General features: G+C 33.7%; 1 protein-coding gene across 1 annotated transcript; it reads left to right on the top strand.

Moving 5' to 3' along the window:
• The first annotated feature begins 4,235 nt into the window (after window positions 1-4,235).
• Window positions 4,236-14,734, top strand: LOC139483584 (uncharacterized). The gene is made up of 8 exons (XM_071267589.1): window positions 4,236-4,356; window positions 5,688-5,746; window positions 6,960-7,071; window positions 7,647-7,705; window positions 10,925-10,993; window positions 12,547-12,633; window positions 13,092-13,184; window positions 14,301-14,734. Exons 1-8 carry the CDS (start codon window positions 4,268-4,270, stop codon window positions 14,660-14,662), a joined length of 930 nt encoding a protein of 309 aa, XP_071123690.1. The 5' UTR covers window positions 4,236-4,267; the 3' UTR covers window positions 14,663-14,734.
• Window positions 14,735-15,560: the final 826 nt, after the last annotated feature.

Genomic DNA, 15,560 nt, shown 5'->3' with positions numbered 1-15,560 from the left:
AAATAGCACTGTGTCCAGCTGTGTGCACTTGTAGCCACCAGATTTTACAAATTTTATAAAGAAATAACGTTGTGTCCGCCTGTATCCCCCTATTTCATAAAGTTTTTATATAGAAATAGCACTGTGTCCAGCTGTGTGCACTTGTAGCCACCAGATTTTACAAATTTTATAAAGAAATAACGTTGTGTCCGCCTGTATCCCCCTATTTCATAAAGTTTTTATATAGAAATAGCACTGTGTCCAGCTGTGTCCACCTGTAGCCTGCAGATTTTATAAATTTTATAAAGAAATAACGTTGTGTCCGCCTGTATTCCCCTATTTCATAAAGTTTTTATATAGAAAAAGCACTGTGTCCAGCTGTGTGCATTTGTAGCCATCAGATTTTACAAATTTTATAAAGAAATAACGTTGTGTCCGCCTGTATCCCCCTATTTCATAAAGTTTTTATATAGAAATAGCACTGTGTCCAGCTGTGTGCACTTGTAGCCACCAGATTTTACAAATTTTATAAAGAAATAACGTTGTGTCCGCCTGTATCCCCTATTTCATAAAGTTTTTATATAGAAATAGCACTGTGTCCAGCTGTGTGCACTTGTAGCCACCATATTTTACAAATTTTATAAAGAAATAACGTTGTGTCCGCCTGTATCCCCCTATTTCATAAAGTTTTTATATAGAAATAGCACTGTGTCCAGCTGTGTGCACTTGTAGCCACCAGATTTTACAAATTTTATAAAGAAATAACGTTGTGTCCGCCTGTATCCCCCTATTTCATAAAGTTTTTATATAGAAATAGCACTGTGTCCAGCTGTGTCCACTTGTAGCCAGCAGATTTTATAAGTTTTATATAGAAATAACGTTGTGTCCGCCTGTATCCCCCTATTTCATAAAGTTTTTATATAGAAATAGCACTGTGTCCAGCTGTGTGCACTTGTAGCCACCAGATTTTACAAATTTAATAAAGAAATAACGTTGTGTCCGCCTGTATCCCCCTATATTTCATAAAGTTTTTATATGGAAATAGCACTGTGTCCAGATGTGTGCACTTGTAGCCAGCAGATTTTACAAATTTTATAAAGAAATAACGTTGTGTCCGCCTGTATCCCCCTATTTCATAAAGTTTTTATATAGAAATAGCACTGTGTCCAGCTGTGTGCACTTGTAGCCACCAGATTTTACAAATTTTATAAAGAAATAACGTTGTGTCCGCCTGTATCCCCCTATTTCATAAAGTTTTAATATAGAAATAGCACTGTGTCCAGCTGTGTCCACCTGTAGCCTGCAGATTTTAGAAATTTTATAAAGAAATAACGTTGTGTCCGCCTGTATCCCCCTATTTCATAAAGTTTTTATATAGAAATAGCACTGTGTCCAGCTGTGTGCACTTGTAGCCACCAGATTTTACAAATTTTATAAAGAAATAACGTTGTGTCCGCCTGTATCCCCCTATTTCATAAAGTTTTTATATAGAAATAGCACTGTGTCCAGCTGTGTCCACCTGTAGCCTGCAGATTTTATAAATTTTATAAAGAAATAACGTTGTGTCCGCCTGTATCCCCCTATTTCATAAAGTTTTTATATAGAAATAGCACTGTGTCCAGCTGTGTGCACTTGTAGCCACCAGATTTTACAAATTTTATAAAGAAATAACGTTGTGTCCGCCTGTATCCCCTATTTCATAAAGTTTTTATATAGAAATAGCACTGTGTCCAGCTGTGTGCACTTGTAGCCACCATATTTTACAAATTTTATAAAGAAATAACGTTGTGTCCGCCTGTATCCCCCTATTTCATAAAGTTTTTATATAGAAAAAGCACTGTGTCCAGCTGTGTGCACTTGTAGCCACCAGATTTTACAAATTTTATAAAGAAATAACGTTGTGTCCGCCTGTATCCCCCTATTTCATAAAGTTTTTATATAGAAATAGCACTGTGTCCAGCTGTGTGCACTTGTAGCCACCAGATTTTACAAATTTTATAAAGAAATAACGTTGTGTCCGCCTGTATCCCCCTATTTCATAAAGTTTTTATATAGAAATAGCACTGTGTCCAGCTGTGTGCACTTGTAGCCACCAGATTTTACAAATTTTATAAAGAAATAACGTTGTGTCCGCCTGTATCCCCCTATTTCATAAAGTTTTAATATAGAAATAGCACTGTGTCCAGCTGTGTCCACCTGTAGCCTGCAGATTTTATAAATTTTATAAAGAAATAACGTTGTGTCCGCCTGTATCCCCCTATTTCATAAAGTTTTTATATAGAAATAGCACTGTGTCCAGCTGTGTGCACTTGTAGCCACCAGATTTTACAAATTTTATAAAGAAATAACGTTGTGTCCGCCTGTATCCCCCTATTTCATAAAGTTTTTATATAGAAAAAGCACTGTGTCCAGCTGTGTGCATTTGTAGCCATCAGATTTTACAAATTTTATAAAGAAATAACGTTGTGTCCGCCTGTATCCCCCTATTTCATAAAGTTTTTATATAGAAATAGCACTGTGTCCAGCTGTGTGCACTTGTAGCCACCAGATTTTACAAATTTTATAAAGAAATAACGTTGTGCCCGCCTGTATCCCCTATTTCATAAAGTTTTTATATAGAAATAGCACTGTGTCCAGCTGTGTGCACTTGTAGCCACCATATTTTACAAATTTTATAAAGAAATAACGTTGTGTCCGCCTGTATCCCCCTATTTCATAAAGTTTTATATAGAAAAAGCACTGTGTCCAGCTGTGTGCACTTGTAGCCACCAGATTTTACAAATTTTATAAAGAAATAACGTTGTGTCCGCCTGTATCCCCCTATTTCATAAAGTTTTTATATAGAAATAGCACTGTGTCCAGCTGTGTGCACTTGTAGCCACCAGATTTTACAAATTTTATAAAGAAATAACGTTGTGTCCGCCTGTATCCCCCTATTTCATAAAGTTTTTATATAGAAATAGCACTGTGTCCAGCTGTGTCCACTTGTAGCCACCAGATTTTATAAGTTTTATAAAGAAATAACGTTGTGTCCGCCTGTATCCCCCTATTTCATAAAGTTTTTATATAGAAATAGCACTGTGTCCAGCTGTGTCCACCTGTAGCCTGCAGATTTTATAAATTTTATAAAGAAATAACGTTGTGTCCACCTGTATCCCCCTATTTCATAAAGTTTTTATATAGAAATAGCACTGTGTCCAGCTGTGTCCACCTGTAGCCTGCAGATTTTATAAATTTTATAAAGAAATAACGTTGTGTCCGCCTGTATCCCCCTATTTCATAAAGTTTTTATATAGAAATAGCACTGTGTCCAGCTGTGTCCACCTGTAGCCTGCAGATTTTATAAATTTTATAAAGAAATAACGTTGTGTCCGCCTGTATCCCACTATTTCATAAAGTTTTATATAGAAATAGCACTGTGTCCAGCTGTGTCCACCTGTAGCCTGCAGTTTCTATAAGTTTTTTAATACGATATTAATTTGCGTCCACTTGTGTCCGTCTGTAGTCACTAGTTTTAAATGTTTTATATAGAAATAATCTTGTGTCCAGCTGTGTCCGCCTTAATCGTAAGTTTTATATAAGAAATAGCACTGGGTTACTGTATCCACTATCAAAGACATTTATCTGTTTATATAGTAAGAACGCTGTTTTTATTTGTACTCTTTTCAATGAAGCCATACATACATGACATACGTGTCCATGTATCCCCGGACACAAAATGCATGCTAACTATATTTTGCACCGAAAATAGGACATATCTAATATGAATAGCTAGTTATGAAAATCTAGGGATTTTTGGGAAATATCGTTTTATTTCAAAATAGTGCATACTTAAAAAGTGGGTTAGGACACGGAAGTATGACTCATATGGATTCCTTTCTTATGGCATACTTAAAATTGACACAAAATTTAAAATTCAAAATGTTGATTTTTTTAGATTTTTACTACAAAGCAAAGTTTTAAAACACTCATTTTTGTCCAATTATGTTTATGATAAACGGATACCTGTATTTACTTTATACTGACCGAAACTCTATATATAGATTTTATAATCAAACATATTTAAAGGACAAAAAAATATTAGTTTTAATATCTTCCGTCATTAGATCATATTAATTATATCAAAGGAACCTTTTCATAATCTTTTTTTCCCGGAATACGTAATAGAAGGCCTCGGATTTTCTCGATTTTTGTTCCATATTTGAAAAATTAAAGGTTTTCCCGTTAGAATTGGTTTTCAGCAAGCTGTCTGATCTCAAAGATAAGTCATTAAAGCGAATAAGACAATATGAAGAAACACATGTTTTTATTATTGTTAGCAATATATTGTTCCTCAGCCAAAACAACGAAAAGTCCAGAGTGCTTCAGAAGTGGAAGGTTAGTCAATGAAATTTAAGTTTTATCTCGCCGTGAACATGACGTGACCTGTCAAGTGTAATTTGGCGTTGATAGCAAAGTTATAAATACATTCTATTAAATTTTCATTTATTTTCGAGTTTCATTCGGAAACCCATGGGAATCTTATTTAAAAGGAATTGAAAAATATTGTCACCCCTTCACTTCTGCCTTTCTTCCAGTAAAATCATTATCTGAGATTCGAGATAACAAAGTATCGTAATATGCTATAACGATTTGTCTTCAAGATGATAAACTGTCATACAATGTAGCGCTGCCTAAAATGTGCCATTTCATTATTCTCGAACGTGGTAGCATGCTCACACGCACCCCTTTTTTCTAAATATTTTTTGTTATGTTTTAAAATGTTTGTTAAGAAACTATTTTGTTTTACCTAATTTTCAATTATTTAAAGTGTTTTTGCTCTTTTCCGTCCGATTTAACATAATCATAACAATAACAGAGAGGGAAAATTATAAAACTAATGGTATTGTTATATCGTATAGAAAAGATCGAAACACATTGAATTAGTGAAAATAAGTAAAACTATCACCGTGACACAAAATACGCTAAAACAATGCAAAAAACAAATATTGAGAGAAAAAAGGGGGTCTATATCATAATCGCATGATAGCGTACTGTGTCAGTTAACTGCTAGTAGTCTGTTGTTATTTATGTATTATTGTCATTTTGTTTATTTTCTTTGGTTACATCTTCTGACATCAGACTCGGACTTCTCATGGACTGAATTTTAATGTGCGTATTGTTATGCGTTTACTTTTCTACATTGGCTAGAGGTATAGGGGGAGGGTTGAGATCTCACAAACATGTTTAACCCCGCCGCATTTTTGCGCCTGTCCCAAGTCAGGAGCCTCTGGCCTTTGTTAGTCTTGTATTATTTTAATTTTAGTTTCTTGTGTACAATTTGGAAATTAGTATGGCGTTCATTATCACTGATCATGAACTAGTATATATTTGTTTAGGGGCCAGCTGAAGTACGCCTCCGGGTGCGGGAATTTCTCGCTACATTGAAGACCTGTTGGTGACCTTCTGCTGTTGTTTTTTTCAATGGTCGGGTTGTTGTCTCTTTGGCACATTCCCCATTTCCATTCTCAATTTTACTCAACTCGAATGCATGATGTCGAGGAATTGATCTTAAAAAATGCATGGTATTTCCTGCTTTCAAATAATATGCACCAGTAAGAAATAAGAGCAAAGACTTAAGTATCAACTCAAAAATATATATACATTGTGTTAAATTATTGCCCTTTTAGAACTAAAATGTAGTCTTTCCAAAATAATATAATTTTCAGAGATGGGATAAGAACATTCTGTTGTAACAACCACGAATTGAAGAACGGACGATGTGTTGGTATGTATTTATATGCTTTTAGAATATTCAGAATTGGTAACTTGATCGAGAAGACAAAATTAACATCTTTAAAGTAATAGGTTCCTTCGCAATGTTTAACACTGAGCAAAATCAGATGCCGAAAACAAATGTGAAACACTTGGGAAAAGGTGGCCATTGGTATTGACCTGAATGGACGAAATACGCCAGCAACAAAACAATACATACTCTGAATATTGATGCGTGTGTGGTTTGTTGTCGGTGGTGGGGATAAAAAGGGGGGTTGACGGGATTTATATTTGTATTCTTTAAAATAAATTATGACATTTTTCTCTATTTCAAAAAAATTATAGTGCCCCATTATGTCTATCATGTGAGCTTGAACCAATTATTTCCATTTTATTTCGTATTCTGTAAATCCAATGCATCACCACATATGTTGGTTAGGATATATATATGTATTATTATTAAAGTAGATTGTATGTAATCACTGTATTGATACGATACGGTATCATAGTTAAAGGATCATTATCAGAGGGGCTGGATGGGTATGTAATCACTGTATTGATAAGATACGGTATCATAGTTAAAGGATCATTATCAGTGGGTCTGGATGGGATGTTGTTTATTTCGTTATATTCTTTATAGTTTTTGACCTATCTAACTAGTCCTAATTTTTTGGACCTTGGTACTTTATTTATCTACCATTATTCTCTTTTCTGTAAACTCCACCGTGGCAAAAAAACAAAAAATACATCACACAGTGCAACACTTTTTAGTGTTAGGAAAAAGTAAAATCACAAAAATACTGAACTCAGAGAAAAATCAATTCGGAAAGTCCATAATCACATGGCAAAATCAAATAACAAAACGCATCAAAAACGAATGGACAAGAACTGTCATATTCCTGACTTGGTACAGGCATTTTCAAATGTAGAAAATGGTGGATTGAACCTGGTTTTATGTCGTTTGTATAACGAAATAAGTTACAAAAGGGGGCCTCGAACTGACGCGATTAAAACAAAATATTTTCCTGTAGGCACGGGAAAAATAATAAAATCTATTCGGATAGAGTCCCTTTCCTTCTTTAAATGATGATATTAATTATTATTAATTATAGTCTATTAATTTATAAACCTTTATTTATATTGTTTGTAAAGGGGGTTTGAGAAATTTTGGTTTTGTTTCATCCATCATAACTATCTGATTCAGAGTCTACAATATTGTTTTCTAGAATGCACAGCCGGTTACATGTCGTCGGGATACGGTAAACCTTGCGAGCCTTGCCGAAGTAATCGGTACGGCCCTAAATGTGGTTATGGATGCAATTGTTCACCAAGTCAAAGGTCAGTTATTTTGTCTGCTTTTCCATTCTTCCGTCTTTTTATGATACATTTTCCAGATACAGTAAAATAGATCGCAGAGTCGGAAGATTTTCTTAACTTGTAAATTTGGGACAAAACAAAATATTTACGGTTTTAAAAAATTACGAAAGAAGGAAATAATCCGAAGGAAGTTTTTATTAGGAAAATTAATCTTTTATAACGCCTTACTTTCGTGATATTCATAATAGTAAACCGATGTATACCTTTAAATAAAATCTTGTATGTTTTTGTAATCAGGACTGCATGTAGTAACAAAATCTAAACACATTTGATATAAATTTTAATGAAGAAGTGATATATCATAGATATCATGCTTTAAAAGTAGAGGGTCTCATAATTGAGTAGGTCGATGTATTTTAATACACTTGCTTGTCAAATAAAAGTCATCATATATGTCAACACTCTAATGTTGACCACTGAACGTTGGGTAGATTTGATACTACAACAAAATTAACAGTACAGCAAATACAGATCTAGTACTGTATATATGAAAATAATAACTTTTCTCCAAATTGATTTATAATTTTTTTTTCTAGATGTGACCCAGTTATGGGATGCGTGGTAGATGAAGAAATAGAGTTGGACATTTTTGTCGGTAAATATATCGTGATTTCTCAGCTGGCTTAAAATAAAATAAGACTAATTAATATGACGTCATGTTTCAGTTGTACTCTTTATACCTTAAACTTTTTCCAATCCGTTTAACAAGGCTTTTTGTTTTAAAAAGTTATATACATAAAAATGGAAAGCAAAATTCCTAATAACGTATTTGTTCACAAACAAGTGATAGCTTGAACGATACGTTTTTTTTTCTGTAATTTTGGCCTCATAAATATGTATGAAATACTAATGACAACTAATGGGTACTATTGCTCTTTACTGCAGCGATTCAATACAGTAAAAAAACAATAGCTCAAATCGTATTTCAAGTCTTTTTAGAATGAATTCATGGAAACGGATCAACTATATTATACATGTATCAATGATAGATACAATTGAGAATAGAAATGGGGAATGTATCAAAGAGACAACAATCCGACCATAAAGCAGACAACAGCCGAAGGCCAGCAACGGGTCTTTAAAGCAGCGAGAAACTCCAACACCCGAAGGCGTCCTTCAATTGGCCCCTAAACCAAATATGTATACTAGTTCAGTGATAATGCACGTCATACTGAACTCCGAATTATACAGTACGTTTATGACATAAGAAAGTGTAGAATGTTTGATAGAAGGTGTGGATTACAGAACAAAGAGAAGAGAAAATGACCGAGGCAAAAAATAAAGAAAAGAGAATAATTGGGTGTTGAAACTTTAAGAATAACTGTAAAAAAAAAAAAATGGGTAAAAAAAAAATTAAAAAAAAATGGGTAACAATATATTGATTACCGAAAAATACTATGTCCAGAATACAGTTATCAAGTAGTTACGGAATAACCATCATTTTTCAAAGAGAATAATGAGTGAACAAAATAAAGAATACAAATATGAAGGAACACCAATTTATACTCTGACGTTACGCACGGTATTCGGTCTATGTTTCATTTGACCATTTCTTGATGTAAGTATGACAAAAACAAATCAAATCTACGCATTATTGAATAGTAACTTGTCTTGATTTTTCATTTGAATCGAAATCAAATATAACCTGATTTTAATAAATTTAACAGGGGCGGATCCAGTCATTTTAAAAAGGGGTGGGGGGGGGGGGGGGGTGGGTTCCTAAACCAGGACAAAGGGGGGTTCCAATTACATGTCCCCATTCAAATGCATTGATCGTCCAAAAAAAAGGGGGTTCCAACCCCCGGAACCCCCCCTCTGGATCCGCGCCTGTTTAATGTTATGTCTCATTATATGATTAAACAATGATTTTGTGTTCATAATTTGCCGTATTTGCCGTGTAAGACGTAACAACAAGCACCAACCATCTAAATATAAACGAAGAAAAAATACTAACTACTGAATGGATTTCGATAAAATTTGTACAGATAAGATATGATATGATCATATTTATTATGTTAAACGGTCACGATAAATATCCTGTAAGTTCGCAATCTAGCAGCCATTTTCGAAATTCCATATAGCTGTAAGATTTGAAAATTCGAGTACACAAAAATGAAAGCTAACACTTCAATATTATAATATTTTTATATGAATAATAGGAAAGGTTCGCCACCTCTACATAAAAATGTGATTTTATTGAATTTTACAAAAATATTTTTATTTTTAACATAGCTTCTCCCATTTTATTTTTTTCAGTATTTTCCGTGTCTCCCGTAAATGTTACCATAGAGCCATTGTTCAAGATTTTTGAGTACGATGATAATTTAGGGTATTTTAGATTGGTGACAGACAAACGAACTATGCAAACAAATGTTATTACTGAAATGTGATTTTTTTTTAAAGATTTGGTTAAGCCTTTAAGGTTAAGGACACGCCAAATTTTTCATCAATTTCCATCAAGTTGTCCGTGTCTCCCGTAAATGTTACCACGTCCAAATTGAACGATTTTTGCACGGACCGTGAATGCAACGTTATAATATATAATTGTATTTCCCATTTACTGAAAGTGTAGCATGTTGTCTCTTAAGCATTTGACACGTTCTGTGTGATGATATTATTTTGGGAGATATTTTTTTTGAAAAATTATTTAAATCAACAAGAAAATTTGACTTCCATCAAAATTTTTAAGCCATTTGCTGATCGTAAAAGCGTCGGATAAATAAAAGTATCATGCAAAAGATTAGGTATTTTTAATGCAAAAGAATTGCATTTTAAACCAAGTGACACAGAAATTAACAACTGTAAGTCACCGTACGGCCTTCAACAATGAGCAAAGCCCATACCGCATAGACAGCTCTAAAAGCATGATTCAATCATGATTTTCTTGATATGATCCAGCGATTTTCATGTGTTAATATACATGTAAATTTATCAAAATATTACTCTAAATTTTCGGATAAATATATATGTAGCACAAGCTTTAAACATGCCGAAGCTTTCGTTTTTGGATTCTAGTAACATAGATGCGTCTGCTAGTACGATTGTATATGTTCTATACACTAAAAGTCATTTCCACATATATATATAAATGCCTAGTCCTAGATACTTGTGATGACGGAATTCTTACTAAGAATCATAGAGGATATATAAATGCATTTTGCAACAATTGACATGCTTGGGCAGTGACAAATATTTGAAACATACACTTTCATTTTGTTAAGAATATGATGTCAAAAATATATACTAGTAATCAGTCATGTTAACATGTTTTTTTTTTAAATACATAGTTAAACATCAAAATGCAAGCCGTTTTATAAAAAGCTGCAAAGCTTTGACGTTTGGTACAGAAGTTGGATGAAATAATTGAAAAACGACGTCAACTAACGTTACCATTACTAAACCGAACACCGTTCGTAACGTCTCTGTGTTGTGATGTTACACTTTATTGTTTCATCTAAGGGTGAAGTTTGGTACCTTTTAAAATGTTTAAACCCGCTGCAGTTATTTTCACCTGTCCTAAGGCAGGAATCTGATGTTCAGTAGTTGTCGTTTGTTGATGTGGTTCATAAGTGTTTGTCGTTTTTCGTTTTTTTTCCCCATTGGTTTTACCGTTTGCATGGTTTTACACTAGTCATTTGTGGGGCCCTTTATAGCTTGCTGTTAGGTGTGAGCCAATTCTCAGTGTTGAAGACCATACTTTGACCTATAATGGTTTACTTTTATAAACTGTGACTTGGATGAAGAGTTGTCTTATTTGCACTCATACCACATCTTCTTATATCTATTTCTGTATTTTCCCTCCTTTTTCATGCAGAATTTGAAGATGAAAGCAGTGACGGACACATTAATCAAAACAGAACCGAAAAGATTATAACAACTGCAGGTATTTAATTTCCTCTTTTTATTTTTCTAGCTAAGCTATAATATATATCTGTACATGCAGTTTTTAAAAATTGATATACATTTTTCAGAGCATAGCACCAAACCAGGAATTATTTTCAGGGAAGTTACTGGTAAACTAGTAAACTAAAATAGGATCTGTGTGGATAACCTATACTAAATTAATCATACATTAAATAGCTATCGACAGATTTTTGATATATTTTTATTTTGAAAAATTTCAAACACCATGTAAAAATATCTGAAACCCAGTGACACATCGATATCAATTTTATTTTTATTTTTATCAGTTTTATGAGTGATTTAAGGCCATTTGAACTCATTATTACAGTTTGTTCTTATTTTGTACTGTTACACCACTGTCCAAGGTTAGGTGAGGGTTGGCGCCTTCAAACTAGTTTAACTCCACAACATTCTGTATTCAGTGGTTTTCGTTTGTTACTGAGCTACATATTTGTTTTTGGTTAATTATTAGTACCTAAATTAGCCCGTTAGGTTTGTCGTTTGTCAATTGTTTTGAATTTGTCATTCGGGGCCTTTATAGCTGCATGGCTATGCGGAATGAGCTTTTCACATTGCTAAAGACCGTACAGTGACCTATAGTTGTTATTTTTCTATTGGTCTATAGTGAACCGTAAAATCATCCCTTCATAACTCTCACGGACGCCATCACGAGTTGGTTGACCGTTACTGAATAACCGTTTCGCAGATGATATCGGATATGTTCCTTATGTCGTTACTACAATCCCCTTCCCTTTTCACGAATGTGACCTACCGAATTAGACTATTTACCGGATTTGTAATAACATAAGCAAGATCACCCCCAGTGTTTTGCTGGGGTTCATGTTGCTTAGTTTTTCGTTTTCTATGTTGTATCTTTTGTACTATTATTTTGTCTGTTTGTCTTTTTTATTTTTAACTATGAGCTTGTCAGTTTATTTTCAATCTATAAGTTTGACTGTCCCTCTGGTATCTTACGTCACTCTTTTGTCTCATTGGAAATCATAGCACATCTTCTTTTTATATTCATATCCGATTTATCTAATTTTACTAGCAAAACAGATAGTAAACAATTTTTTATTGTTTGTATTTTTGTTCATAAACTCTAATAATTTTAAAAACAAATTTAATAAGAACCGCCAAAAAAAACCCCAAACCCAACGTGGCCCAAATGAAATGTACATTGACTGCTATCGCTTTCCCTCCTAGAAAAAAAAAGATAAAAAAGATACTGATTTGGTTATTTTAAACATTACAGTATCAATCATCGAGTCACAGGGGCGGATCCACTTATTTTTAAAAGGGGGTTCCCAACCCAGCAGAAAGGGAGTTTCCAACCATATGTACCCACTCAAATGCATTGATCGTCACAAAAATGGGAGTTCCAACCCCAGGACCCCCTGATCTACCACTGAAGCACCAAGCTCATACTAAAAAACCTCCGTCCTGATTACGATATCGTGTATTATAGATATATGACGTTGTCAACAAGCTTTGAATGTTCTATTTTTTTCAAACTTTAAAATGTTTTTCCAGATAGGCTTGCTGATATATCAACTTCTGACCCCGTAAAGTACGATGGACAAAATCAGACACTGTCTTCAGAATATACCAACAGCACAGGTAAATTACAGCTAATAATTTTCATTTGTAGAAAAACAACAGTGAGCTAATTCCTTATTGTTTACGCATAGTTTACATACTTTGGTATCTTGAAATACAATTTAAGTTTTTTTTACTGATTTATTTTAAGATAAGCCTTGACCATGTATATATGCGTTAATACACCTTATATTTCAATCAAAAATCGCGTTATCACTTGTTTTGCCCAGCTACGATAGTAGAAAGTCATCGTGTTTTCCTGTCTGTGTGTTCGTGCGCTTGTCAAGCATCAAGTTACATATTTGGTTTAAGGGTTTCTTTGGTCCCTTTATTGGTTAAGTCGAAACTTAGTACAGATGTTCATTATACAGTCAACTGTTAACATGATGGTAGTTTGAACTGAACACAATGTGCCACGGGGGAGGGATGCCCTTTACCACATATTCTTGTTTTTTCAATATTAAATATAATGTTTGTAGGAGATATAAATACAACGTCGTTTCAAACTGTGTCAACAAGCGTTGAACAAGGCTATGTTCACTTTAACATGTCAAAAGAGAAAGTACATTCAGGTAAGATAAATACCAATAAGATGTCGTGTGCCTTTGTCTAACAAACTACCAACACACATCCTTATATGCCATAGGATAATCATTTTACACGCTTTAGGAAAAGAAAATTGTAAGTACGAATGCTTTTTTTTTTTTTTTTTTTTTTTTTAAATTTGTTGATGTCTAAGTGTTAGACAACGAATTAAATAAACGTTTCTATTAAGGGAACGACCATTTAACTTGAAATGGGAGGGATTGGCTGGATAATGTTTTTTTTTTAAATAAAATACATTGTATTCCAATTTGTCGAAGAAGAAAAACATGTGGTCAAACACAAAACCATTACCGCCTCCTCCCCATGAAGTAAAATGGTTGGTTGCTCCTTTAATGTCAAATCACTAAATATTACAGAAAGAACTACTGACTCTTCCATAGTTTCTGAGATCACCTCGATTTTTGGGGATGTTCTTGTGCCAAATCTTTAGTTTTCTGTGTTGCAGCATTTGTTTTTGTGTAACGGTCGTGTTTTGTGTATGGTGTTTTCTCAATTTGGATTTTCTGGACTTGTGGGGATTTGATTTAGTTCCTTCTCTTCGTACACTTTTAGATACTAGTAACCAATATCTTGTGACTTAACACCAATGTCCCATGTTATAGGGGAGGGTTAGCACCTTCAAACATGTTTTGCAAAATTTTATATAAACTGTCCCAAATCAGAAGCATGCAGTTATTTTGTTGTCGTTTGTCTATGTCTGTCATATTTTTTTTCGTAAATTGTTTTATTATTCCGTCATTAAACCGTATGTTTTCTCAATTTAACTGTTTCATATTTTTTATCTCGAGGGCGACTACAATATACATACGGTATGGGTTTTTATCATTGAAGGTAGTATGCTTGCCCATAGTTGCTTACATCTACCGCTTCATTTGAAATTCTGTGGATAGTTGTCTCATTACATTCATACCACATTTCCTTATTTTAATTGTGTGTTCAAATTATGTAGTTTAACTCTTTTTTCCAATTCCATTGATGTCTCTATCATACAGACAATAACTATTTTTTTTTTATTTGTCTATACACATACTCAGCAATCTGATAACAGTTATAATTTACCGGATTTGTTTATTTCATTTCAGAATTGTCGATAAAATATATATTAGCATATACATCAGCAGCAGTTGGTTGTTTCGTACTTGTAGTTGTATTAGCTTACTATAAATGGAGAAAAGTATCTGAGAATCATACACAAATCAGGGCATATCGGATAGTTAATATTGATCCACCAGAAGTACACATTAGAGGCGAAGCTTTATACGAAACTATCGATGTCAGCAAAATGAATCAAAATAACAATCTCGTTTTTTACCCTGAAAATATTACAATGGACGTTGTAAGTGAAACTTACGAGGATACGATTTCATTGGGTGATGCAGAATGCTTAAATTCATATCTGGAATTTGTTTCTGAGTTGAACGAAGCAAATGCTTCTTATTGCTAATGATTGGTTTACAGACAAAATATGATCAATGAAAAATAACCTAACAACACATGATCTATATTGTGCATTAGAATGTGCACCAACACAATTTATAGGAATCACTGCGAGGACAGATAATTTAGTTGACTAAAAGGAACGTCCATATCAGTCAAAAGTGTATTGACATTTTTTTGTAGGATCTTAAACCGCGATGCGTATGATAGATGCAAACTACTGTAAATTCAGAAATTTTTACACTTGCTTATAATAGCCAATGTTGAACAAAAGATAATAATTCGAGATGAAATTTTTCGATTTGAAGGAATGCTTATTACAAATAATATCATCTGAAATCCATAATGCGATTTTTTTGGAAATTTGCAAAAGCTACCTAATTGGAAATCTCGCTATAATAAAACACATTTCTGAATATACAAGAATAGCTCCTGGACAGGTAGGCATTATGCGTCTGTGTAAATGTTAACGATGCTGTATAAACTATTCTTTCAATGACTTTTCCGTTCAATTCTGACACCTAAAGGGGTATGTAAATATGGTTCATTTTGGTATTCTTCCGACTGCTGTCGGACTGTCCTATAGCCATTTCCCCCATGATATTTTTCCCGGGGGAGAAGAATTGTGTTGCCGTTCTCTTCCCTTCCGAACCCCAATTGCAATACCTGTTATTATTTAAGTGGTAATTGGTTCTTGTCTTTAACACGCATGAACGATTTGGCCCTTAGAATCAAAGCAAATAATGATAAATGAATTTGAAACTTTAAGCTAGGCTGATATATAGTTGTGACTGATTATCCACTTAGTACGAATCAGTTGTACTAAGTGGACAACCAGTTTATTCTTAGCTAGAAGCCTGGTAGATTAACAATAAGTGTGAAATAAAATATCTGAATTTACTATT

Source organism: Mytilus edulis, chromosome 7 (assembly GCF_963676685.1).
Source record: "Mytilus edulis chromosome 7, xbMytEdul2.2, whole genome shotgun sequence".
Lineage (NCBI taxonomy): Eukaryota > Metazoa > Mollusca > Bivalvia > Mytilida > Mytilidae > Mytilus > Mytilus edulis.
The sequence above is the reverse complement of the archived record's forward strand: the minus strand, read 5'-3'. Positions and strand labels throughout refer to the sequence as shown.